The sequence below is a fragment of the Tetranychus urticae genome, chromosome 3 (assembly GCF_039701765.1).
Source record: "Tetranychus urticae isolate SD_2017Ah chromosome 3, NJAU_TeUrti_SD_1.0, whole genome shotgun sequence".
In the NCBI taxonomy this organism is placed as follows: domain Eukaryota; kingdom Metazoa; phylum Arthropoda; class Arachnida; order Trombidiformes; family Tetranychidae; genus Tetranychus; species Tetranychus urticae.
This window is the reverse complement of record NC_142960.1, coordinates 7391698-7419341: the sequence shown is the minus strand read 5'-3', so window position 1 is coordinate 7419341 and position 27644 is coordinate 7391698. Positions and strand designations below refer to the sequence as shown.

Sequence of the window (27644 nt, the reverse complement as noted above, 5' to 3'; positions counted from 1 at the left end):
ATAACATTATAGTGATAAAGACAGAGAATAATGTAATTTAAAAATTGTTCAATTAAACGCACTGATTGGGCGAATAAAGTTTTATGTGATTTCATTGAATCTTGTTTCCTTTCAATCCTTTACCATTCCGATCAACTTGTGACATCAAAGTGCTGGAATCTCAACATTTTCACCTTTACTTCAACAATAATCAAGTGTGTTTCATATGTGTGATTATGGGATCATTTCAACATTCATTTCATTGATTAATCCAACATCATAACCATAGGCCTCGCCATGTCCATTTTTAACCAAAAGGTAACCAAGATTTTGCTTTTTGTTGGTCCGATAAATCAATGTTTATCAAATTCCAAGATGAAAATCTTGAATAAAAATTCCTTTTTTTCTTGATATCCATTGCTACTTGATAGCGCAGGAACTTTACAGGCTTAAAAACTATTGTATGGATATGGTTGGGATGTTTTATGATGAATTAATTTCAGGTTAACCAGTAAAGATGAAAAAGCCAGAAAAGGCTTTGAATAAAAATGAAACAAATTTTTAAATGTAATTCAATCAACTAATTATGATTTACAAATTGTTGTCTTTACAAGTGAAAAGTGCCTTTTTTATGATTACATGAAGTCTTCATTAACTTTACTTCAACATTCATAAGCAGACAGTTAAACTTGAAATGTAAACTTTTTTATAGGTTTACTTTAGTTGTAACCTTTACAAGGCGTAAAAAAGGAAGGGAAACACTTTTTTTGCCTTGGTTCCTTTAGCGCATTAAATCTCATTTAGTTTCATTTTCATCTTTACAATTACAATCCAATTTCTTGAAAACGATGGGTTTTACAAGTCAAAGAAAGGTTTACAAGGAAAAAAGCGAAAGAGAATGAGAAAGATAAGTGAATGAAGCAAATGAAAGGAACGAAAATTGTCTTTTTTTGTTTATGTTTCTGTTTTTTTTTTCAGTTGATGAGTTTCCTTCATGTTGCTATGTGTTGTTTCGCGTTATATCAAACTTTGTTTAGACTAAAAAGAAAAGAGGAAAAATGATGATGATGGTGAGACTACAGAACCAGAGATGAGGAAAGCATGGATAAAGATGAACACAGAAGAAGATTGAAAGATAAGATGAAAAAAGAGGAAAGGAGGGTCAATAGAATGTTTCATTAGTTTATCTTTAAAAGTTAAGGGCACAACTTTTTTTGGCAATAAAAGTCGACTGATTGCAAAAATGTTGTTTTTTTCTTCTGTTAACAGCCGTTCAAGGGTTATTTAAGGATTTACGATAAATTTACGTTCTTGTATGTCATCTCGTCATCAATTTATTTACTAAAACATCGGTTTGAATAGGTTTGATAAAGCCCACAATGACCTGAAGTTACATCATTGTGGTTTAGTCTGGCAATGCAGTACGTCTTAAAAATAACCAACCATAGTTAACTTTTTTATTATAAATGGAATGAAATACATATTTTTCATGTAGAATAGACTAAATAGAACTATCGAAGCAAGGTTTAATCATCATTTATCATAATTCAGTGATTAATTTTCCCCGAAGTAAAAGGTGTTAAGGTTTATTTCTGACAAATCTATATGAAGATAAAGATGAAATCACAAAAGTAAAGGTTAATCAAAATATTAATACACGAGTTGATACAATTGACCGATTCATCTTTATCGTCATGTAATCAAAATTTTCACCTTAATCTTCAGATAATTTTGTCAGAAATAAACCTTGAAACCCTTTAGAATTCTCTATTTTCAGCTTCTTTTTGTGACCTTAGTTGGCTTTTAATCGATCAAATTTTTATTATTTAGATACATTTTCACTCAAAATTTGACCTAATCATAAAAAATTCAATACCTTGGATACTTTTGCTTGATTCGATTCGAGACCATGTTCAAAAAATGTTGAAAAGCTTTTAACGTTTTTGATGCAAGTTTTTGAGACGAAATTGTCGTAAAAAATTGATTAATCATCTGATTAGAGTACATTTATTTCTGCAAATTCAACTGATAATGTACTAATAATTTCCCAAATATTTTTCAATAATCATCTTCCAATCAAAAGTCAATCCTGTTTGGTTATTTGAGAGCTACTGTAGTTGAAAATGAAAGCAGTCACATCGAACAGTATCACTATTGACTTGCCTATCATTCAGCATTATACTGCATGAATTAGAACTTAATCGAAAAATAAATAAAGAAAATATTCGAAAAAACACCGAAAGCATGTTGACATACCAGGTAACAAACTTTTCACTTGGATTGCATTCTGTTCAGTTGTATATTTTTCCTTGTGACTATTCTTAGCTCATCAATAACTTTAATCTTTTAATCGTGTTGAGCTGAGTAACAAAATTTCCAATCAGTCATGATCGCAAGTCTGCCTGTTTTTCAATTGGGAAACTTTATCATTCATTATCTTTAAATTATTCAACATTGAATGAAAAATGAATACATTTCTCAATGACATTCCGTGAACTGGTCAATTAGAATTTTAATCTGCATATTCATCTAATTACTTTTAGCTTCACCAAAATTTACATGGAATATTCAACAACCATTGGTGATTAACTGAAGTGATAGTTATTGCTATTTTTTAAAGACATGTGTGATATGAGTCCATATTTTACCAACACATCAACATATGGCTCTGGTTCAAATGGACATGAAACCTATGGAAGTGAAACTCATCATCACCATGGGTTATCCCAGTGCCATGAAAATGGACGAGGACCAGTAACAGGGACAGGTCATTATGCATCATACCAGCAAATGCAATACTCCCCTGGTTTAACATCATCTTCACAACAACCACACCCACGTTTTCCTCCATTTGATCGATTAACATTAAGAGAGCTGGAAGCAACCAATTCTCATGAAGTCAAGTAAGAACAGCCCATTAACAAAAAGCATACCAGCAACAGACAAAAAATGAGATTGATTGAGATGTAAACTTTGAAAGGTTGAAACTAATTAAGTAAACTTTACTTTAATTTCAGATATGAACCAACTATTCCATACTATAACTGTTCAAGTAACGGTGTACCTTCAGGTCCACCTGCACCTGATGACAATTCTCATCAACAAACATCAATACCACCGTCTCAATTAACATCGCCCCAACAAGCAACTGTATCTCAGCAAGCTCAACAAACTGCTCAATCGTTAACATCACCCTATGATTGTGGAGGCGGAGGTGTAGGTCATAGTCGTATTCACAGTTTAACTCCTCCACATGACTCAACGAACCAGCAATATGTTAGTTGTAAAATGCAACAAATTCAACACCCTCATAGAGATATAATGGCCGGTCCTCAGGGACACATGCTACAAGTATCGGGTTCAACATCACCGCCAATGTCTGGCAACCAAAGTGGTAATCAAATGTATCCTGGTCCAGTAGAAAGTCCTAGTGAACCCAATTCAAGTTCATCAATTGCACCAAATTATTTTCCCTGGATGAAAAGTCAGTTTGGTGAGTTATCTAGTCATTCCGATACAAGTTTTCTTGATTCATCATTTCTGATTTTCCTATTCAATTCTTTTGAACGTTCAATTACTCTCGTTAATCATCAAGTTGAATTAAAAGTTGAATTAACAAATTCAGCTTAGGTTAAGGATGCTCGATTTGAGTACTTTTCAGCCTGGGCTGTATAGCGAAACACATTTGAGGCAATTGATTAATCAGCGATCTAGGTTGGGATCACATCAAACAGCCACCGTATTTATTAGGTCTGACCCAAGTGACTATCTGCAGTTTAAAAATCCAGAATATAATCTAATAGGACCATTTTTTGAGTCCATTCAGCGATTTATTGTCGAAATTGTCGTATATTTCAGAATGGCCTGAATCTGGTACAAATTCGGATTGAATGAGTTTATGACTTAATACTAGAGCTGTATAAAGTAATCATTTAAAATAAATAACAATCTCAAATGATCCGATCATATTTACCATAAAAGGTTTTTGAATATACAGTGAAATTCAGAAAAAATATTTGCTCGAGTTAAACTGACATGTTGCTAATTCCACATTGGAATAGTTTTTTTTTCATGAATTTTCGGTTGCTGTTAATGAATAGCTAAAAGTTATCTTTCAATTAATAAAAAAGATTAATATGTTTAGGCTATGAAAAAAATTTTAAGGCAAAAATGAATTTATTATTCCATGTTAGAGGACTAGACTAATAACGAATAACTAGATAAGGCATCACAATCTTTGTCATGTTTTCCTGACTTATAGATGATTTTGAAGGTAAATTCTTGTAAAAGTAGAGAGTATCTTAACAATCTTGGTGGTAAATTTTTCTTAGTTTTCGGAAAACAGAGACTACAGACATCCGTAATGATTTCAAATTCAATTCCTTCAAGATAGGTTCTAAACTTATCGATTGCATAAACTATCGCACAACCTTCTTATCACTAATGGCGTAGTTCAATTCTGACCCGCGAAGAAGTCGACTCGTAAACGCCACAGGTTTCCATTGTTTATCGTGTTCCTGTAAAATAATTGTACCAACACCATAAAGACACGCATCACAGCGTAGTTGGATTAGTAACTTAGCGTAATTTCTTGCATAAACCAGTTTAGGTTTAGTCTAGAGGCTCGATAGATGAAGAGAATTTTCGATTTTGATTTTTTTCGTTAATTTTATAATAGCTTTTTAAAGCATGTTAATTTCAGTGTGAAATTTTTCAAAATTTGTAAAATTTGAGTGAGCTACTGAATTCCTATACGAAAATATCTCAGATCAAACTTGCGCCACTTCTGACAAGCTAGTATTAACTATAGTATCAGTATATTAAGATCAGACCCTGTCATTTGATACATTGTGTGTTAGAGACAAGCGTATTTGGTTATTCAGATTGCTGAATAAACTGTGATACCTTTTAATCACAATTTTAGTTTTGTTTCACTTTGAAAAGGTTTTCTGTTTTATTGAGTAAATCGATAATTTAAGGTGAATCCGGTTAAAATTAAATTAAGGTTATTTTAATTTTTTAATCGACATTTGTTTGATGTTCTTGCTGATTTTCATCAAGAACATCTGAAAAATTATTAAACATTAGTAAATATCGAAAGGAATCGTTTGTTGAGATGAAATGCTTGGTCATCCAATTTGGATTCGTTTCAAACATTTGTTTAACGGCAGCATAATTCCCAGCCTCATAGGAGCTCTAGACCAACGGCCGTTTGTCTCTTCCACTTAGTCCGTCTATTTTGATGGTGAAGGGTCAAAATAGCCAAAACATAGAAGGTTTAAACAGAGTAAGGCAAAATAGCGAAAGGTAAAAATAAGAAGCTAAATAATTAAACTGATTAAAGTTTTTTCTGAAAATTTAACGCAATACTTTGATTGTCATAAACTGAATTGGCTCAACTATTTCATTTAGTTTGCAATTATTTTGATTCTTTCATTCAAATCTTTACCAATCAAATTGTTTCCTCAATCATGGCTAATTGCGAACTGATTAAAAAAAGAAAATGAAAATTTTTGCTTTTATATAGCAATATGCGCAGCGATATTTTTCGCGGATTTGATTTTACAATCATTCTCGTTTGTTTAGAACCAACTTTCATATGAACACAACCAACATTCAAAAGAGTAAAACCGACTGACTGTAAAGACACAGAGCTTTCAAAACAACAAAACCAGCGTTCAAATGACCAAAACCTACTTTCATAAGACAAAAACTCTCGAGTTAAAGAGTTACTTTATTCAGAGTATGCAAAGAGGATTATCACTGATTTTCCAATGAATTTCCATTGAAGATGGTAAATCACAATTAACAAGTCAAAATTTATCAAAATGTTAGCTTATATTCCAAGATTCCTCAGAAAAGAAGCAATTAACAATTAAAGAAACAGTCTACACCATGAATAAAGATGCTTCTTTAACTCGAGAGTTTTTGTCTTATGAAAATGAGTTTTGGTCATACGAAAGCGGTTTTGTTGTTATGAAAACTCTTTGACTTTACAGTCAGCCGGTTTTACTCTTTTGAATTCTGGTTTTGTTCATATGAAAGTTGGTTCTAAACAAACGAGAATGATTGTATTTATTTTGCATTCGCTATTTTGTCTTTCGCTGTTTTGTCCTTCTTCTCGGTTTTGAACCATTTTGATACCAAGTCTTGACTTGAGACTCAATCAAATTTAATTTCGCTGCTAATTCCATTCTATTTTGGACACTTAAATATTTGGATCGCTCAAAACTCTTCTCCAAAGTTTAAAAACAAAAACAAATTTTCATTAACTTCACTATGCCCATCTTAGAGCTGAGATTGAATGAGTAAACGGTAAAGGGTTAAAGAATTAACTGAAGCTGGTGACCTTTAAAGGCTGTTCTTGCCTTCCTCTGCCTGCTAGGAATAGATTTTTCAGATGTAAAATTCAATTCTAATTTCCATGAAGTGATTTATTTTGATCTTTCATCTTGCAAAACTGGCCGTTCTTTCGATAAATTGACTGATGCAAGCTGTTTTACTTGTATCTGTATATTACTGCTTTTTCACGATGGGTACCTCAATAAGTTTAAAAAACTGTCAATAGAAACGAAAGCATAACTTGGAGAAATCTTCTCAATTATCACGGTTTTCATTGTAGCATTAGATAGATGAGCTTCGCAATAGTCAATTTATCGAGAAAATGGCCAGTTTTGCGGAGTGACAAATCAAAATAAATCACTTCATGGAAATTAGAATTGAATTTTACATCTGAAAAATCTATTCCATGTCGATTTATGAATTTTGAAATGAAATAAAATTGATAAAAACTATTGAAAGATACGGAATTACATGAAAAGAACTAGATGATAGTTAACGGGAATAAAGAATGAAACAATTATTTTGACTGTTTATCAACTTGAATCCGAATTGAATAACGCTTATTTTTTATCCTACATTTTTAAATGGTGCTGTCAAAGCTACGTCAGCAACAATTGAAAATTAATTTAAAGCTCAATTTAATATTTAACCAGATTCACCTTATTTTTTAGTCTCTCAATTTGGAATTTTGATATATTTCGATCTATTTAGTTTGTATAAATATTAATCTGTCTATTTAATTAGTAAATTATCAAATTTTAAATATAATAAGGCCTGAGATAATGAGACTCACTTGGAATAGCTTATTTACACTATCTGCCGGGCAGCGTATTTTCATGGTTTCAATCTTCCTTAATCGATCAAATTAAACCTAAATTGTTTTTTAATCTGATTTCTAGAGTTTTTTGATTAATATTTTACGCAAGAAAATTTAATTGAGTTAAATAATGATTGAAGAAATTGTAATGAAATTTGATGCGCTCAAATTAGATTTAACTCCTCCTTGATTAGGGACCGTTTATAAATTTTGTCGCATTATCTCAGCCTTTAATTCAAAGCTCTTTTTACAATTTTCTTTCCTTATTCCTTCATTCTAATCCATATCCATACAATATACTGTGTTAAGTCAGAATATTTAACCATTTAAACTTATTTATTAATTTCAATTTCAAATTCACTGTAGCTCAAGTTTTGAACCGGTGTACTTTTTTGATGCAGGGGCAAAGCTATTGTGTAAAATTGGCTCAATTTTTCACGTTTTTAGATCTTTTATTGATCTTTTGCAAAAAATTCCTGTGACAATCAAAAACAACGTTAGAATGAAAGCTCAGTAACTTGAATCTTGATTATTGTTTTTTGTTAATTTTTTGCAAACCCGAAAAATTGGGCCGATTTTACTCAAAAGCTTACTTTACTTATCCTACATAAAAAAAAGTATACCGGTTCCAAACTTTTGAGCTGCAGTGCAAGTATAAACAAACAGACTAAAATAGTCAAACCCATTAAATTTTCAGCTTAGTCAACTGTTACCGAATCGTCAGGTTTGAGTCACTATTCGCTTCTTACTGCTTGACATCTACTTCGGTATCTACATTGGAGATCTTTAACTGGTATTTTCGTTCATCAATTTTGTTTTTTTTTTGATTGGCAAAATATCGATACTATGGGTATGGTTAAGATATTACGTTTTAAAAAACTTGCCTTCACTAATTGGACAAGTCATCAGCTATGAAATACGACGAATCGCTATTAAATCTCGAATAAAAATGGACTGAAATTTTCAAAATCACTTCAGCGATGGAGAGACATTTAAAATTTGAATGATTAAGATTTTTTGAAATTTAAAACTATGAAACCATCAGAATAGATCATTCTTCTCTCAATCTTTTGTTTTTATAGTTGTAAATGCAATGAATTCGGATAAAAAAGATTACAATCTACATTTTAATAATAATCGACAGAGTTGGGTGATATTATTAAAATCGGTGATAATAACGTATAATATCGTTACATACTCAAAATATTGGATAACAAAACCAATTGACTGTCGGACATTTCATACGGTATTGTAATAATGAAAATGAAACGGCACTTAGTTCCTTACAAAGCGTCTACAAAATTTTTATAAAATACTCTAAAGATACATAAATGAACAGTAATGTTTTGGACTAATTTTTCAAAATTTAATAGCGGAAATTAGACTAGACTTACAGGCACCATACTTACATCTCTTGAAATATTCGAAATTTAAGTCCTTTTTTGAAAAGTCTTTTTTCTATTGAAAATGTAACAGTTGAATCTTTCGAGGCTTTATGTGTAACTTCATCTCTAGAAGTAAAGACTAAAGAGTTTGGTGAAAAAATCCGAAGTCCAAACTGTAAACTGAATAACATGTTTTTCTCATGAAACTGAATTCATAGCGCGCTCAAACTATCTTTAGGCACTGTAGTCAAATCAGGCCCATCGTTACTTGGAAAATTTCTTTTAGAATCCTTTCCGGTTAGCCACCATTTCGATCCAAAAATGATGACCGTAAAGTTTCTTCCCTGATACTATCAATGATTATCGAAAAGACACAAATTCATAATGAAAAACCAGAGTCAGAATAAGAAATCTAAAATTTTAAATCTTTAGCTTTCTTCAGTTTTATAAGATTCACTGTGCGATGAAAAAGCCTTTCAGAAGTAGTGTTTCTAAATCAGAGAATTGATCAAAATAGATCAGCTCAGCTCATTTGCAATTCAACAAGGATTTCGTACTGAATCAAAAATGAAAATACCCAGAAATATTAGGTTGATCAAGCCAAAATTTCCTGCTTAATTTTGAATAAATTTTTATTAGAGGTATCAAGAATTCTGTGACCTAAACAGATTTGACCTACTGGTTGGTACAATTTAACAAACAACGTTTATGATGAAGTCCATGGTGCCATCTATGATATTAGCATCAAAATGTTCAGTCTAAAAGTCTAATGTTAAAGCTTTATTTATTATTAAATGACCAGAAAAAGTAACTCATGAAACTCGTAAGATAAGTTTTAATTCGGCCGTTAATAGCTAAACAGTTGCGCTAATTTAGTTATTCGATATATTGATAAAAACATCTAGAGAAATATTGAATATCCGTCAAACAATATCAGTGCATCACTACTTTGGGAGGGAAATTCAAAAAGAAGGCAAGTTTTGTGGTTGCCCGAAAGATGGCATTGCACTTCTGTCTTTAAACTCGAACTTATTTTTCTTTTGCTTCTGTATTTTTGCATGATAACTGAGTCTAGAAATTATTGGTTGAGTTGAGATGCCGTCGCAATTCAATTTTGCATAGAAATAAGTGGAAAATATTAAATTTTCCAAGATTTACTTTCCATGATTGATATCGTATTTAAATTTTGTTTTAATATTACATTTTCAGGGAGTTATTCGATGTTCAGCTAATCGATTGACTCAGATTGACAGGCTTTATGACATTATGGTACTAGCCTTGGCTCAGCTCATTTTTTCGTTCAATTCAGTGTAGATAGTTCTGTCAAGATAAGCAGTCCTTGAATACAACACAGAATTGAAAAGAAATGAAAAACGAAGAAAACATTAGCAATAAAATGGAATGAAGTTGAATTGGTAAATAAAGTTGACCAAACTGAAGATAGGTGACAGTCTATGCACCAGTTGGTACAAGGTTGTATAAGGTTTTCCCAAAAGTTGGTAGACTCTTGAAGTGTATTTATTTCAATTAATGCTATGCTTTCTATGGAGCTTTGCTTATTTTACGTTAATATCATTGACTATTGTGTGGGCTTGAAAATCTTGAATCAAGAAACTGAGTTGGAAAGGAATGTTATAAATGAACTATTTAAATAGCATTTACTGGCAGTCGGTTGCACTATTATCCGCCTTGAATATTGCTTTCAACCAATACCAGTGAAAATATTTAACAGAAAAATGCTTGAGACGAGGATTCTGAGTCAATTTTCAAAATATGACAATCATCAAGAAAGAAGAACTTAGGCTTTGAGACTGCAATTATTAGATATTTTTAGGTAAGAAAGCGGATTCAATTAAGTTTTGATTGTAACAAGTTGAAGTTTGTGCTCAATATTATATTCATTTATTGTAAAGAGAAGAATATTGAAATTCGATAAAAACTATTTTCTGAACAACTTGCCAAAGTAATACATCGAAACTCGCCAAAACCAGTAAAGAAATGTTTCGATTTTGTTTGCTAATCTACTTTGTTGACTTAAAGCGGTAAAATTGGTCTTCATTTACATGGCCATAATCCCATTCAAAGCAGTGGAGTAACAATAATGAAGCAAAACTAACTTGATGTATCTGACTGATAAAAGATGAATGAACCGATTAATGAAACAAATTGAGAGAAGAAGATAGAAAATGAAATGCGTCTTTACAGGACAAAACATGTTCATTTTTCATTTCATGGTGCAAGTAAAGAAACGAAAAGTTGCAGAAAACTACTCAACGAGTTATTGTGATCTGATTCAAATGGTTTGTTTAAACATCTCAATATTTTCTTGATTCCATTGACTTTTCATTTTAATCTCTAACTCTAACATTAACATCACTTGTATATTAAATTTTGAGGCCATTGTCTTTGAGGCTTTCGATTTTCCAGGTTCAAGACGATTGATGATTCCTTGATTCATGATCTTTAAATGTTTATTTAATGAGAAATGAAGAAAGCATTAGCAATCGAATGAAGTTGAATTGGTAAATAAAGTTGACCAAATTGAAGATAGGTGACAGTCTATGCACCAATTGGATCTAGTTGCATGTTACCTCGAGGTTTTCCTTTTATTTGCATTTCTATCCTCATTGACTGATAAATAAGCATCAATAGTCATTGAATACGGGCGTCTGGTCATTTGCTGGTCAATTCTTGGTCTATTTACTACCAATTATATGGAAATATTAAGAGATAAGCAAAATGCGCCATTTCGAGTTTCAAGCTGCTTCAAGTTTACTCATGAAAGTTTTTATCTCTAAAAATTTTCGATGTAAAATAAAAGTTTGTACAACTCTTATTATATTGCAATAATTTTTGTTTGAATAGAACCAACTTTCATATGAACAAATCCAGATCTAAAAGAGTAAAATTGACTGACTGTTAAGACACAGAAAAAAACGCGTTCGAATGACCAAAACTCACAAGTTAAGAGTATCTTTATTCAGTGCTTAGATTATTTCGTTAATTGTTAATTACATATTTTCTGGAGTATCCTGGAATATAAGTCAACGTTTTGATAAACGTTGACTTACTATTGTGATTTACAATCTTCAGTGGAGGTTCATTGGAAAAATTAGTGACAATCCTCTTTACATAATAACGTTATGAATAGAGTAACTCTTTAACGCGAGAGTTTTTGTCTTATGAAAGTGAGTTTTGGTCATTTGAACGCTGGGTTTTTTATGTAAACTCTGAGTCTTTACAGTCAGCCGGCTTTACTCTTTTGAATGCTGGTTGTGTTCATATGAAAGTTGGTTCTATTCAAACGAAAATGGTTGTAATACTCGATATTAGTTAATTATTAATATAGTAGGTGTTAGGGTTAAGTTAACAAAATAGAGCCAGAGTTAATTTTTAAGTGTCGCCCGATTGTTTAGATGGAACTACAGTCGTTATTCTCAAAATGTCACTTCGTGGGATCAGTCTTGTTGCTATTTACGCAGAATTTCACCGAAAAATAGCCTTTTTATGATTTTTTAAATCAAGTTTTTGTCGTAATTAATAATCAAATTAACCAAACTCTGGTAATTTATGTTGATTCATCATCAAAAAAATTTATTAACATTGAATTTTAATTATAATCAGATTAAATTTCGGGAAAATCTTATCGCTGTTTGGTTAGTAACTATGACAACGGACAATTTGAGATAGTGACATTTTGGGAATAACGACTGTTCAACTTGACGAGTATGCAAAATGTCAAACTAACTAAACAAAAGGTAGACAATCATAAAAAATGAAAGGTTGCCAAGTGGATTACCGTAAGACCAACGGTAATGTCAAATTGAATAAATGCCAACAATGAAAAGGTCAGGTTTGAAAGCATCCATTGCCATTGAGTTTCATTGTAATCTTTTTTTTTATTTTACTCTAATTTGCTTTCCTCCTTTTTTTACTACCACTTTTCGTCATCATCTTCATTCTTTCCTCCCCAATCCCATTCACATCTCATTCAAGTGATGCCATAATCGTCAAGTTCATGATAATAGCTGTCTATTGAGGTAATAATAATAACAATCATCATCATCATCATCAGCTTCTTCTTCCTCCATTTTGATGTTTTTCTTTTTATGTTACATGTTGTATTTACAGCTTTTAACACGCTCATTTCGCCTCTAAAACATCCTTGACTTTCAATGTCAAGGTTAATTGTCTCATCAGCTACTTATCTCTATTTACTATTATTATTATTTTTATTACTATTATCGCTTTTTTTACTACTCCTTACCCAGCTGAACAATATTAACCCAGTTTTGGTTCCATCTTTTATTTCATGTATTTTTACTTTCTTCAGACACCAACAAGTAAAATTTTCAAGAAGAGCCAGGTTAAAAGGGGAAAAGAGAAAGGAAAAAGTGAGAAAAATCTTCTTTAAATAGCTTCAACAAAATTGAGATGTAAAACAAATAAAACGAAACACGAAAAACAATAAAAACGGTAATCAGATTTTTTTATTTCTTTTTTTTCGTCAATGAATATTTCAACCTCACTTACCGTCATTATCAACATAAACACCTTATTATCTTGTTCATCAAACCATCATCACCATAAAATATATTGTATCACTTGAAAACCACTAAATGGCCTCATAAATTGTCATTATTAAATTGAATTTCATTTAGAAAGACAGTAAAAGACAGAATCTATTTATACAACCCATTCAATATATTGACCGTTTCAATGGCATTTATCAACCTTTAAACATCCATTTCTCAGCGCTGGTGCATGATAGAGATTTTGTTATTTTACCATATGTCTTGTTTTGTGCTGTTTTGATGATGTCAAATTGTGATCAGATCACGCAGATCATAAAAGGGACACAATTGGATGTATCAAGTTTTCCCAGATTTTCCAGCCACTTTGAATTTTAAAAGCTTTCATTTGACATTTCCATGACGTTTTGAAACGCAAATTTAATTGAAGTAATTAACAAAGTGCAGAAAAATGAGAGAAAAGAAATTCAGTAAAAAAAGGATAAAAATTGCAATGTCAGTTAATCGAAATGATTATTGGAATATTTACAGGAATATTAGGGTTTTTCATAATGCTTTTAACTAGGCATGGAACATTCTGAATAGTCCATCTTTGATGATCTTTCTGAAAAATAATTGTAGATGTGACCAATAGATCCAGCGGTTTTCAGGTCACTTTTATCCATTTGAAATGAAGTGTTTGATAACTCAGTGAATTTATATGGATTCAATTTCGATTTTTGATTGTTTTGAAAACCTAAAAATTGACACAATTTCCTGAAATTGGGCAGAGCTTACGCAAGAGACATTTTGGATTGAGTGAACGTGTTTATCATGATTCAGAATAAATTATAACTGATCTAGTTAAAAGTATTATGAAAACCACAAAAAAATCCTTCTTCTGATTTCCTCTTGAGCTCCTCTTTCACATGTGCAACTTTGACAATTTCAAGACTGAAAAGCCTAAATATATTGGTCTATCGAGAACATCAAACTTTCTCAACTTGGTTATTGCTAGATCATTGTCAAGAATGTAAAATTTGTTCAAACATTGGTTACCTTATTTGCTTCAATGCTTGTTTTCCATTTGTAGCAATTATGACTTTACTATCTTCTATCCTTTTTCCATACAATGAGTTTACCATGAGTTTCCAAAAATCTTTGACAAATGATAATGTAGCTTTTTTTGCTATTTTCAGTATACATTTCAATATACGGTTGAGCCAAGCTTCTTGTTCAAACTTAATTATGCGATGAATTTTTTTCAAAATCAGACCTTTTTCAATGTAAAAACGAAGATAAGGCTTTATGCGTAAGTGGATATAAATTGTCTTGCAATCCTAGAAGAATGTCATATCGAAAAATTATCAGCAAATTATTAGGTTGATATGTGCAGCATGGTAAAAACGGGCCTAAATTTTCAATTGGTTCTCTCTTTTGTAACGAAAAATAAGGTCACAGTAATAAAATTAGGAACACGGTTAAGTTGGAAGAGTTCAATGGGAGATAAGATATACAGCTGAAGCCAAGGAAATGCTAAGGTAAAAAATGATTGAGATTACAATATAAAAATGAGAGATATTACGCTCACTTCGTGTCTTGTCTTGAACAGAATTGAGTTCTCAATCATTCTCATGTGATAATATACCAGAGAAAGAAGGCTCATCATTACAAACCAGTGTGTATTACCATATATGTACTCAATTAAGATTACGGTTATCAATTAAAATACAATTATCATCACCTAATGGTGGGAAAATACATCGCATCCATATTAAGTGATGAAGAATGTGGACCAAAACCCTTTTCATGGATTTTTAATTAATCAATAGAAAGCCCTCATGACCAAGTCTGATAAAATCTAGTTTCTGTTTGGCTTCGACACTACATTTTGCCTCTAATTCAATGTCAATCCCCCTTAGTTTAATCTAAATTTTTTGCTTTTCTTCCCTTTTCTCTTTACTTGACATAAATACTGGTCAATTTCACCAACAAACCAGATCATGTTTTCTCTTTCTCTCTTTAAATTGTGATCAACAAATTGTTAATTGATTGAAGAGGGTATTCTCTCAATACTGTGCTCATCATAATCAATATAATTTACTTAAAAATCTTAAAAGTCTAATTGCTTATTACCTGTGTCCTTGTGTTGATATTTGATTTACTGGTGACTTAGACACATCAACTGAAATAAAATAATTTAACCTCAAATTGATTAACAGCGTTGATTGTACTTAAAGTTATTGAGAAACTGATCTCAGTTGTAAGTCTCTATTCTTCATCCCTGAAGATACCTTACAACTCTATGATACACATTTTCAAGTCTTATTTAATACTAGGTCAGACGAAAATCGTCGCGTTAGTAACAGATCGAATCTAGCGTATTTCGTAAAATCTAAAGGGTCTGCCACAAAACATGTCAACCTGTATCTTTTGAATAACTTCTTTATTTCTTCGTCAATCAAGCTGATTCTTACAAAAAATAATCTTGAATAAAGGGGAAACAAAGATATGGACCGGTTAGATTTTTCGGGGATCGTTTCAAAGTTTCAAGTTATTTCAGTAACCACGTCGTATCGAAAATCCGATTTTATATTAATGGGAAGTGTAGTGATGCCCAAGAACGATCTCACTCATATCATTTAATTAATCATTTAATTCATTTTTCAAGCTTCTAAGCTTTAAAGTTTAATCATGTTATTTTGTTTTGTAATTTTGTGTTAATCCCTAACAATGACATCACAAGATTGTTTACTGTTGTCTAAGTAATGGTGTCCATAGCTTCTAAGCTTGCTTCATTTTTTCTTTTCTTTTGTTCTCTTTTCCTTCCGTTTTGTAACATATATAAGGGGTTAATTGAGCTAGTTCTACCTATTGCTAATCCTTAGCTTAGTGAAATTTTCTTTTTGTTTGACTTTGGTCTTATTACAACATTGTCCCTGTTCAAAGGTTTAGAAACTTCCTAAAGTGACCCTAAAGAACCTGAGTATTCAGGATTTGAAAGGCTGAATAAATCTTCTGAGAAAAGAGAGATGACGATGAAGAAATTAAATTCATCTTATGAACCATCTGAATCTAGATTCTTTGAGGTTTACAATAAGAGTATGATGTTTGTGTTTAAAAGCATTGCTACAGACATCACATTTGTGTGGACGTAAACCTGAAGAAGAAGGAAAAGGCTGAATAAATCTTCTGAGTCTATTTGAATTCAACTTTAATTAGATTAGATTTATTTGTGTTTAAATTGTGCTCGCGTTTATAAACGGTAAATTACTTTAGCGTGATGATTTCAATCTAAAATAGTTTGTTTCACAATAAAAATTCTAAGGCCATTTTTCGAAAACGGCTATGAATATAAAAAATGAATCGCATATTTGAACTCAGCGTAAAGATTCGGTTAAGAAATTATGTCTAAATCATGAAAATAAATCGAGGCCGTTCTCCCTATTCTTTTGGTCCTCGTCCTTAAGTTACACTGCTATCGACCAATAGTTGACAAAGTTGATTCAATTTTGACCCTCGATGAAGACCCGCCAATGTATTGCTCAAGACTCATTGAATAAAACTCTTCTTGTAAGGGGTTGGCTCATTAACCTAATCTTTTCCCCTCTCAATCATTTTCAACCTTTTATCATACAAGCTTTCACCATTTGGTAATTACTTGCTTGTTTCTCATTGGTCACTATTACAAAGAGTTTTCTTATCTTGAGTAATTACCAAATTCAAGCTTATTGTAAATTGAAAATGCTCAAAGCTTTCTCTCTCTCTTTCAATCTAATTACTATTAAACGTTGGGATTCTAAAAATCAAAGTATTGTTAGGCATTCATGTGCCTGAATCAATTATCCTGATTTGATTATCCTGGTCTTGAATCAAAATAAATGCCCTACAAGATACTCCCACTAAAATCCGGAATAGTCGTTACTTTCAATTGAATTTTGTGAGAACTGATGAGTGAGTAGACTTGACAATTGTAAAGCTTTCCAGTCAGTTTGGGTTGCGGCCAATCCAGGTTAGACGGAAAGGTGTATCCATAAAATCGTGATCCAAGAAACTTAATGTGTTCACCAGATATAACGGCAAAAGATTGCCTGTTAATCCATTAAATATCTTGATGAATCCAAAGGAAAGTTTAATTATAGGAGCGTAGCGAAGATTTGACCTCTACGGTTCATGAGTAAAATATATGGAAGCTGAAGTTTAATCGCAAAAGTTTGCTAGCTTTGTTTTTGAAATTGAAAGATTCATCAATTTTTCGAGCAAATGAATTGAGAGCATTCATGTGTGAATAAAGGCTTTCATATGAACGGAATATGTATTCAAAAAGAGTAAAACAAGTCGACTATAAAGACTTAGTTTTTCATAGAAATCATATTGCAAATACCTTAAATTAGCTCTCATAAGACAAATTCTCGCATTAAAAATATCTCCATTCAGTACGTGAATCATTTAGTTGATTGTAATTACAGCGACAAAAATTGTTCTAATCTAACGAGAATGTCCACTATTTTCCGCACCCTCCGATGTTGGCGATCGATTGTCTTACCTAGTGTAGATTTAGGCTGCCATAATAAAACGCATCTGCACCTTATTTAAATAATAATAGTTGGTTATCATTAATAAAGTTATCATTAAAGTATTGGAATCTAACATAACATCTCTAATTTACTACCTCCGACCCTTTTCTGATCAAGCTTGAGCATTGGGTTGACCTAGAGCATTGCCTTTTATAGATAAATGGACGAGTTTACCAGTTGAGTGGAAAGAGGAAAGACAAATGACAGTGAAAATGATTAAACCACAATTGCATCATTTCTTAATGAATGATTCAACATTTCATCAATTTATTCTCAACTCTTTGTTTTCCCATGAATTCTGTGTTTTTCCATTTCTCTTGCTTTTTAAAAAAAAAACTTTCTCTTGTTCACTCTCTAATGTGCTTAATGTTTATTGCTCATGAAACTTTATCCTACTTGAAAATAAATATCCTGAATAATGATAATGATGATGAAGGAGAAGGAAAAAAGTGAGAAAAAGCGAGACAAAACAAAACAAACGCCAGAATGGTGTAGAGAAAAAAGAAGAAGCGTAAACCAGAAAAGGCTTGATTAACCCTAATAACTTAAAGTAACAATTTAACTGTCCAATTTATAATTAGTTGAAATATATCTTTCACTTTTGTTTGCTTCAAACATTATTACCAACTCATAACATTTTGTGTATAAATAAAAAGGATATAAAAGTTATGAAAGGAAAAACCAGAAAACAAAACACCAAAAATATATATAACAACAGATAAAAATGAATCTTCTGTTATCATTATTATTTTTTGAAAGATTCTGAAGCTTTTTCTGCAGTTCTCGGCATTATATTATTTTGTATTATAAAGATAAATTTATCTCTTTTATGTAGTCCAAATGGTTAAAGGCGAATGAAGATTAACTGCTCAAGAGCATTGGAATTGTTCCTTTGGCATTTTAATATATAATAATGATAAATTATTATTTTTCATAGATTATCTTTTCTCTCATTTTTTTTTCTTCTTCTGTATATGTGATTCTCTTTCCATGAGCTTTAGCTTTCAATAGAGTTGCTGTATCTTGTGTGTTTGATAAATGATAATATCATCGGCTTTTCTCTTCTTTGTTCATCATGAGAGAATGATGATGATCAAGATGATCATCATGATAATCATGATCAGAATCATCATTTTCAGAGAGAAGATTCATTCTCATAATTCTTTGTATTACCCAGCAGAGAGAGAGAGAGAATCCAGGCGAGTTTCTTGTTTTTCTCTTCATAGGAAACTCAGTGGAAGAGGAAAAACTCTTGTCAATGCTTTTCAAGAGTCCACTTTGAGATTATACTGAAGAGGAACGGGATGAAATAGAGAAAAAGAAAGATGAAAATGATGAAGATAATGATTATGGTGATGATGATGAAAAATAATAATGATTATCTTTTCTCTTCTTTCATCCTATCACTTGAATCCTACTATCACTACTTATAAATCACTTTAGCTCATCATCATGCTCTTTGCGCAAAGTGTCTGTTTACTGAATGTAAAAAGCGTGAATCCAAATAATAATAACTAACAGAGCATTCGATCAACTTGATTGCTTTTACTGTTACCCTGATTATAGAGAAAATTTGGAAAAATATTTGCAACAGCAGAATATTTCATGAGAATAAGAAGAAGAAAAAACGACAAAAAATCGTAAAATTCCTTTACAAAATTGTTCTATTTTCTTAGGGCAGAAAACATGTTTGACAACCAATAAAAGTTAGCTTTGAAATTAAAAGACAGATGAAAGATGGGCAGACATTAGGCGTTCATTGCGCACACGGAAATGGCAATGTTACTTGACAAAAATGTGTGTTCACGTTCAACTGGAAAGAGTGCCAATTAAACTTGTCTAATTGTACTAAGTTCAGCTGTTGAGTCTAGTTGACTTTTGACAGCTTCAACTGTTTACAAGGAAAAACCATTGTTTATCTAATCTTACCTAATCTAACTTAACCTAACCTAAACATTTTCAAATTGAAATAAACTTTAGACTTTTTATCTTGATTTTCATGAGAAATGTTGCCTCTGTCTTGTTCAACCAAACAGTAATGAGTTTTGGCACAGCAAAAGCAACAACATCCTTCGACTCTTGAAATCCCCATTGAATAATAAACATTAACTTGACCCAAGCTCCTGTGACTTTTTGTTGCAAAATGTGAAAAGTCAATCAATCGTAAATGATTTAAAATTGGATAATTTAAATAAACCAAAATTTAATAGCAGTTGATTGGTTATGCAAAGGATAAAGTTTTGTTTTTCAAAATAAAAGGATGAAAGTCAGTTACGGTTAACCGGACCTTTTATAGGTACTAATGGTGTTCGTTGGATGACATGAAAAGTGAAAGGCAAAGAAGCAAGCAATGAATAAATTTACTCCACTTTGTTGTTTGTATAATAGCTCAACATACCTGATGGAACCAAGCCAACATTGGCAACATTCCTTCATGCAATGAACAATCTGATTGAATTTTTTCGCCTCTCATTTAGTAATCAAATTAACTAATGTCTTGACTTGATAATGTTGCCAGAATTTTTTTGCTCCTCATCCTCATTGACTCACGATAAACAAGTTTACTTAAAGGTTGAATGCTAAGCTTCAACACCGTGTGTGTTCATTAGAGTTGAAGGCATGCAAAATGAAAAATAGGAAACACAATAAAGTAAAATTAAAAACTTCAATCGTAAACCATTAAAGGCTCAACACCAAGTTTACTGAACAAATTGAAAGTCAACATTTTGGAATGGAATGCAATTTAATCATTTCATATACAAAATGGAAAAGCTTTTGGAATAATATTTTTCTTTCATTATTTTGATAATTTTTACCGTTAAATACAATCGAGTAAAGAAAAAATGGAAAATTTCAACCATTTTTTCCCTTCTATTTCACCATGGTAATGAATTTTCCTCTTTTTTCCCTTTTCCTTTTGTTTGAATTTTCTGACCCATTTCAGATTATTCATTGCTTTGCAAGTGGTAAATGAAAAAGATGAAGAGAAAGCCATCATTTCCGTGGTAAATTTTTCATTATTCATTCCCAATCATTGTTTAAGGAAGCTTCCAACTTTATAACTTGATAAAATAGTTATAATTCATCAGATTAAAGTTTCAAGAGATGAAAAATATCAGCTAAATTTGCTTTTCTCTCTCACTCACTCTCTTCACTTCAATGTTCATATTTCATATTATATTTCATTTTTGCCTCTTATAGATTCAAGATTCATTCTCATGAAAAGTAAAAACGAAAAAGCCAGAGAAAACAAATCAATAGTTCATCAGATTTCACTCCTATCTTTCATATATAATCTGAAACAACATTTCTGTTTTCAATTTCATCTTCCTCTATAATGAGGATTCTTCTATAAGATTCTTTCTTTACTCAGTCAATTTAACTTTTCTCTTCTTTCCTTACTCTTTTTACCTTTTTCTTCTCATCTCTTTTTTCATCCTTTTTCTTCTTCTTTTTTTCTGTGCCCTTCATCATCCATTTTCATCTTCTTCCTTCATCCATTTTCTTTCTTCATCTTCTTTCTTCTTTCTTCTTCTTCTTCTTGACAGCCATTTTCTTGTCTCACCTAATCTCTTATTCCTCTCTCCTTTCTCAGTTTTTATCAACAACAAAACTGAATCTAGATCTATAAATGATAATATAGGTTCTTATACTGCATCCTTCCTGTTCATCCATTTTCATCATTATTCTCATCTTATTCAACTTTCCTTTCCTTTCCTTTACTTCTTCATCACCATCATTCTCATCCCCATCTTCATCTTCTCCTTCTTTTCCTTCATTTTTATCCTCATCTTCGTCTTCATCTTCTCCAACACTCTTTCTCATTTTTCTTTCCTTTTGTTCGTTTTCTTCATTCCCAATTTATTCCCAACCAAATCTCATCCTCATCCTTAACTGAACTTATCAAAAATTCGTTTCGCAAAAAAAACAGCTTGAAACATTTGGGAATTTCGAGTTTCCTTTACTTTTTTTTTCTTCACCAACTTTTATTCTTAATTTTCTTACTTTTTCCTATTTTTTGGCATTTTTCTTATTTTCTTATTTTCTGCAACTTTTCCATTTCTTTCTTTTACTCTTTACTTAATTCATCTAAAGTTACTGACTTTAATTCATATAAATCAGAATTGAATGTTATTGATGAAAACTAATGATAAAAATGACCATTACTTACCTTGATTACATTTTTATTTTTCTTTCTTTTTCTTCTTTCTCTCTTGATATATAAAAACAGAACGTAAAAGAGGTCGTCAAACATACACTCGATATCAAACCCTGGAACTGGAAAAAGAGTTTCATTATAATCGTTATTTGACTCGTCGACGGCGCATTGAAATAGCCAACATTTTATGTTTAACTGAACGTCAAATTAAAATTTGGTTTCAAAATAGACGAATGAAGTGGAAAAAGGAGAATAACAAGAAAGACATGAATTCAGGTGTAACATTGATGGTAGGTAATGATGGAAATGGTTCATCAGGAGCCAATGGAAACAATTCAAGTTCACACTCAACCGGTAATCCAGGTTCAGGAGGTAGTAATAATAGCAACAATAATACAAGTGGCCCTATTGGTGGACCACTAGTAAGTAAACTGGAACACTAATAAATTATAAATATTGGATTAATAATTGTAAACTCATCATTCAATGGACATTCATATGGTAATAATAAAAAGCATCAACAACAAACAAACCAACAAAACAAAACAGAAAGACATAAATATAAAAACAAAAAACACATAAAAAACTAACTTAACAAAAACAATGACATAAAATACATACAAATGCATACATTGTAACACTCACAAACCACATACAAACATATACACTTCACTCATATACTTATAAGCACAACATTAATATTGTATTAATATGAAAATCATGAACATAAACGTAAATTAATAAAAAAATATGTCAACATCAACATTATTTACATTCACTCAATACTCACAATCAATCATTTTCATAATTGAAACTTGTTGTAACAGAAAGAAAAAAGACTCCGGAAAAAATCTTCTTTAAGTTGCCTTTCAACCAACCTTTCTAGGTAAAGTGACACTAAAAGGGTTAAACCGATACCAGTACTAATTGGCCAGTTACCGAAGTCAACTTTTCATGTTTGCAAAGCGTCCAACTTTACGACTCCCAATCTATTTTTAAGTTTGACCAATTTCATACTCTTTACTTTACCTTTTCACTATTTGCCTTTGCAAAGGTAAGCAAAGAGTCACCCTAAAGATGAACCGTTTCAACCCTTTCTCTATTCCTACTGGTCAATCTGCTAGTCAGGGACAGAGTCTTTTGTTGTCCAAGTCTATTTTTAGAGCTTCAAGTGTTGCTCGCTTTTTTGGACCCTTTTTTAATGAATTTTTTCGTTTCTTTTTTGGTCTCATTGAAGTTTTTCCAGCCTCTCAGTTCAAAGGATAATTTTAGATTCGTTTCATGTAAAATACCCTTCAAATACCTGGTTGAACGGCTGTAAAAGGCTTTACAACCAGAATTGTTTCTTCAACTCGTCTATCCAATCTAATCATCTTTGAGTTGTTTTTGTTTTTTTAACTCTTTTGTTATTACAGAGGAAAGGTTAAAGGATAAGCAAGATTAATAGTTTAGCCAGCAATTGAAAAAATAGTTATTTGTTTGGTAAAGCTGATATCGAAAGATATTGGTTAAGGTTATCAAACTGGTCAATTCAATTTATTAATCTTGATGACCGTTTTGTTTGTTTTTCTGTTTGAGTGATCAATGATTCAATGACTTCTTATATAGCCTTTTGTATTAGCCATTAAACCAATGAAACTTATTTTTCCTTTGCGATTTAACCCTTGATAATAAACAATCATCGCTAATGTACTTTCATCTTGATAATATGATCAGCTTTTGAAAAACTTTTATTAAATTTTTGATTGATAAATATTTCATGGTTAATCCAAAAGGAAAGGTTCAATTGATGAATAAATGAATGCTTGAGCTTGTCCAACCAGAGATAAAAGAGGAAAAGCAATCACGTAATGAACCAAAGTTTCCAGTACATTTCAAGTCATCTGCTAGAAAAGAAGATGAGAAAAAAAAGTTCAATTTTTCTAATTAACTTCAAGTCAAAATTTTACCCTTTCATGATGCTGTTTCCACCAGAATATTGGTCTAAACACTCCAGTGGGTGACTGGTTAATGCAACAATAATTGCAACCAATTAGTTGACCAGAATTGAGCCATAATGAGCCAACAGTGTTTTGTCAATAAAAAAAGGAAAAAGAAAAATGAATGAAAATATTGAATAAAATGACAGTCTTGGTTAACCCATATCGATGAACGATTCAATTAGACAGTCAAGATAGTCGATAGTCGAGTAACCAGAATGAGCAAAAAATGGAAATGTTTGTTACCTAAAAGAACCCAAAAATTGATTGGTTTTCTGTTTTCTCTCTTTTTTGGGTTAACCAAGTAAAGAAAGCTTTGTATTGGTTTCAGCTTGTTACCCAATATGGGTTGAATCCCATTGAAAAGTCCCTTTGCTCTTGCACATTATTTTACCAAATCTTTTTCTTCTCTTTCTTTTCTTTCTTTTCTTTCTTTTCTTTCCATTTCCCTTCTTCTCTCTTCCATCTTTACCAACTACTTTGCCTCTCTGCTCATCCCTCACTGCAATGTTTCACATTAGCTTATATTTATTTAGCTTATATAACTCAACTTGAAAGTTACATGAATTGTAAATTATTGTGAGTGTAGCTTGAAAAGGCAGAAAGAAAACAGAAGAAGAAGAAAAAAAAATGGATTGAAAGAGTTAACAAAGCGCAAAGTGAAGTAGCAAAAAAAAGAGTAAAATAGCAAAAGAGAAACATTTATCCAATAAAATGGTGAATATTTCAGTGTTCACAGTGTGATCTGAATAAATGAAGACATTTTAAATCATCATGATCAACAATTAATGAGTAATCCAACAAGATTGTTTAAAATGAAAACAAGGTGCAAGCCTCGAAACCAGGAGCAAATTAAAAAAAAGGTTGCCTTTTGGTTGAAACATTAATGAATTATGTTTCATTTTATAGGATCACTTTTGCAAACCCAAAACTGGCACATTAACATGAAACAAAAAAGCCAAAACAGAATAAATATTCATGTAGAAATGAACAGTTTTGTTCACTCGACATTCTGTATACTTGCATGTCAACCTTTTAAACTTTACTTACCTTCAATGAAAATGTTTCAAATAAAAGAGTTTTGAATGAAATGAAAAGTGTTAAAGACAGACAATTTTGAACACTTAAACGAAAGGTTAACCTAATAGAAACAAAAGATTAGTCGCAAAAAGGCAACAAAATAAACTGATGATAATGTTATCATTAGGTTGCTATTGTTATTGTTATATCTCATGTTTATCTTGTTTATTATTGTTATTATTATTTTCACTATTATCATCATTATCATTATTATCATCACATCATTTTCAAACCTCAAATAACCTTTTACTATTGGCTTATCTTTTTGACACTGTTCAATAGTTATTAATGGATAGCCCTTAAACAGTTCATTAAGCATCATTTAAAAACAATTATTACATTGTAAATCCATTTAGCTCATTCTTTCTGTTGCCTTTTCCTTATTTTTCCCATTATCATTACTTGGCTTTTTGCCTTTTCTCGTACAAATGCTCATCGACTGTTGGCTTGTTTTTTATTTTTCAATCAAATTGAAAGAGTTGAGCTTTAATAACTTTTCAACAATTACCTTTACAATTGATTAACTTTGAAAGAAGGGTTTCTTGGGAAAAAGGTAAATTAAATGTTAAAGTTGCTATTTTGTTGCAAAATTTACATTTCACTCACTTTTTGGCATTCTTTTTTTTCCTGTAGTTTATGTTTTGTGCAAATTCAATTTGATGGCTACATTTTTATTTGGTCATTTTGTGGTTTTCAAGTGTTACATTTCATTTGGATCATCATGATTATTATGATTATTATGATGATCATCATCATGAAAATGACGACGATCTTGATGATGATGGCTGTAGTCAGGGTAATGCTAGTTTGATGAACAAGATAACAAGGTGTTTATGTTGATAGTTATAATGGGTTCAAGTATTCACTCAGAAAATCTGATTACTTTTTTTATTATTATTGGAATTTCATTGTTTTTTTATTTCCCGACATCAATTTACTTGTAAAGATGTTTCTTTTTTTCAATTAAACTTTTCTTTTCAACTGTTGACTCTATCAATCTTTTATTGGAGAGCAAAAGAGCATTTTAGGTTCAATTGATTGGTCACTCAACCTTAACTGTTAATTTAAAGGCAAAAAATTATTAAATTGTTCCTTAACCATGGGAATAATTTTCTGCAGGAATTGAAAGGAAATAAACTGAATTTCGATTTGTTTTGATAATTTCTTGAAAATAAGAAATTATTCTTCAATTAAGTGATTTTATTCAATCGGTTGAAATAAATCGCAAGAGTTATCCTAGTCGGGAACTTATATAAAGTCTATCGATATATTGTTCAAATCCAGATTAATCGATGAATCCAATCAATCAAAATTTAGTTAAATAGATCTGCTTGTGATCTGCTGATGCTTAGTCTCGGAAACAAGCATTCAAACAATGCTTCACACACAAAATCATAAACCAACCAGAAAAAAAACCAGAAAATGAAACCCCAAAGATCCGTGTCGATATAATACGAAACTATTGCTTTAAATAGCCATTAAAATGTTCACCAAAGTTAAGCGTTATGTGTTTCTTTAAGGATAAAGTCCAATTTTGTCGCAATCGAGTTGTTCAGGAAGCAATATTCTTATCCGCATTTCCTCAATCCTATTCCAGTGCTGCTCAGTCGATTGAAGTTCTTCGTGTTATCTGACCAACCTTCTCAACTAGTTTCTTTCATCTCTCAAAATCATATTAGAATACGATTAGCATAAATACATTTGTCCGTTTATTGCAAATATAGTAACTCTGAATGTAAAGAAAATAAAAAATGATTCAATTTCTAAATTCTGGTTACACAACCTTTGATAGCTATTTTGACGGCGGCTCTTTTCACTATTCATTGATTATTTTTAATGTGATTCAAGTGTAAATATTTACAGTCATTGTATTTGGATATTTGTTCCAATGTTTATCGGGTAAACATTTAATTCCGAGACCTTGATACAGCTCGATGCCAATGATGTGTCAGATAATGGGAATAGGCGGCACTTATTTTCACTATTATTCAGCTATTTTTACTAGCATTTACTACTATTTTCACTATGATTCTCAACCCTGTTTTATAGATTGATTTCGCCATAAATTATCATTGATAACTGAATTCTCAAGTTTTTAGATTCATATTTTACGAAAAAAATTCAGGGATTCCTTTTCCAATAGGGACCGTTGTAAAAATTGTTCCCATTAGCTGACACATCACTGCATCTTAAAAGCTTGCTCAGCCAATTGAAGCATTGCATTCAAAATACAGGCTAATCGCGATAATGTATTCAATATGTTACAAAATACATAAGACGCTTAATTATTTGTCTCAATGCATCAATGAATTAAAAAGCAAAACATCCACTTTTTAGAATTTATTTTTATTTAGAAAATAACATTTGACTCATGGAATGTCACAAATGCGTTGAGTTATTTTTTGCGTTCATGATATTCCTAAACTTAGACGACTAGATTGACTGAATAGATATATTAAACTCGCACAGTCATTCTGTTTTGAGAATCAATCTTGTTCACGTTCTTTTGATCAACAAAACTGCTGTTAATTTTGGAAAAGAAAGATTCTGTAAAATTTTATTCTCATATAAAAAACTCAATGGAAACTCAACATTCAGTTCAGTTTCGTATCATTTATTGATGTAAAACTATCTATAATAATTTTGCCAATATCGATGTAAAAGGAGAGCACAAAAGATGAAACTCAAGATTGGAAATGTGAGAATGCTTTGATGCAGAACGAGATTAAAGAAAAAAAATATCGATATCAATATTTTCCAATTTCATGATCAATCTCTAAAGGGAATTTTAAAGTTTGCAAAATTTTCCTATTCC

At 31.2% G+C, this 27644-nt stretch overlaps 1 protein-coding gene and 1 long non-coding RNA gene across 2 annotated transcripts; both read left to right on the top strand.

The window, feature by feature from the left end:
* On the top strand, positions 1-22533 carry LOC107367055 (uncharacterized). The gene is made up of 4 exons (XM_015934720.3): positions 1-297; positions 2523-2882; positions 2997-3472; positions 21843-22533. Exons 2-4 carry the CDS (start codon positions 2602-2604, stop codon positions 22211-22213), a joined length of 1128 nt encoding a protein of 375 aa, XP_015790206.1. The 5' UTR covers positions 1-297; positions 2523-2601; the 3' UTR covers positions 22214-22533.
* A 945-nt stretch (positions 22534-23478) lies between these two features.
* Positions 23479-25809, top strand: LOC149093284 (uncharacterized). The gene is made up of 2 exons (XR_016200096.1): positions 23479-25382; positions 25463-25809. It is a non-coding gene; the product is annotated as an uncharacterized LOC149093284 (long non-coding RNA).
* The last annotated feature ends 1835 nt before the right edge of the window (positions 25810-27644 follow it).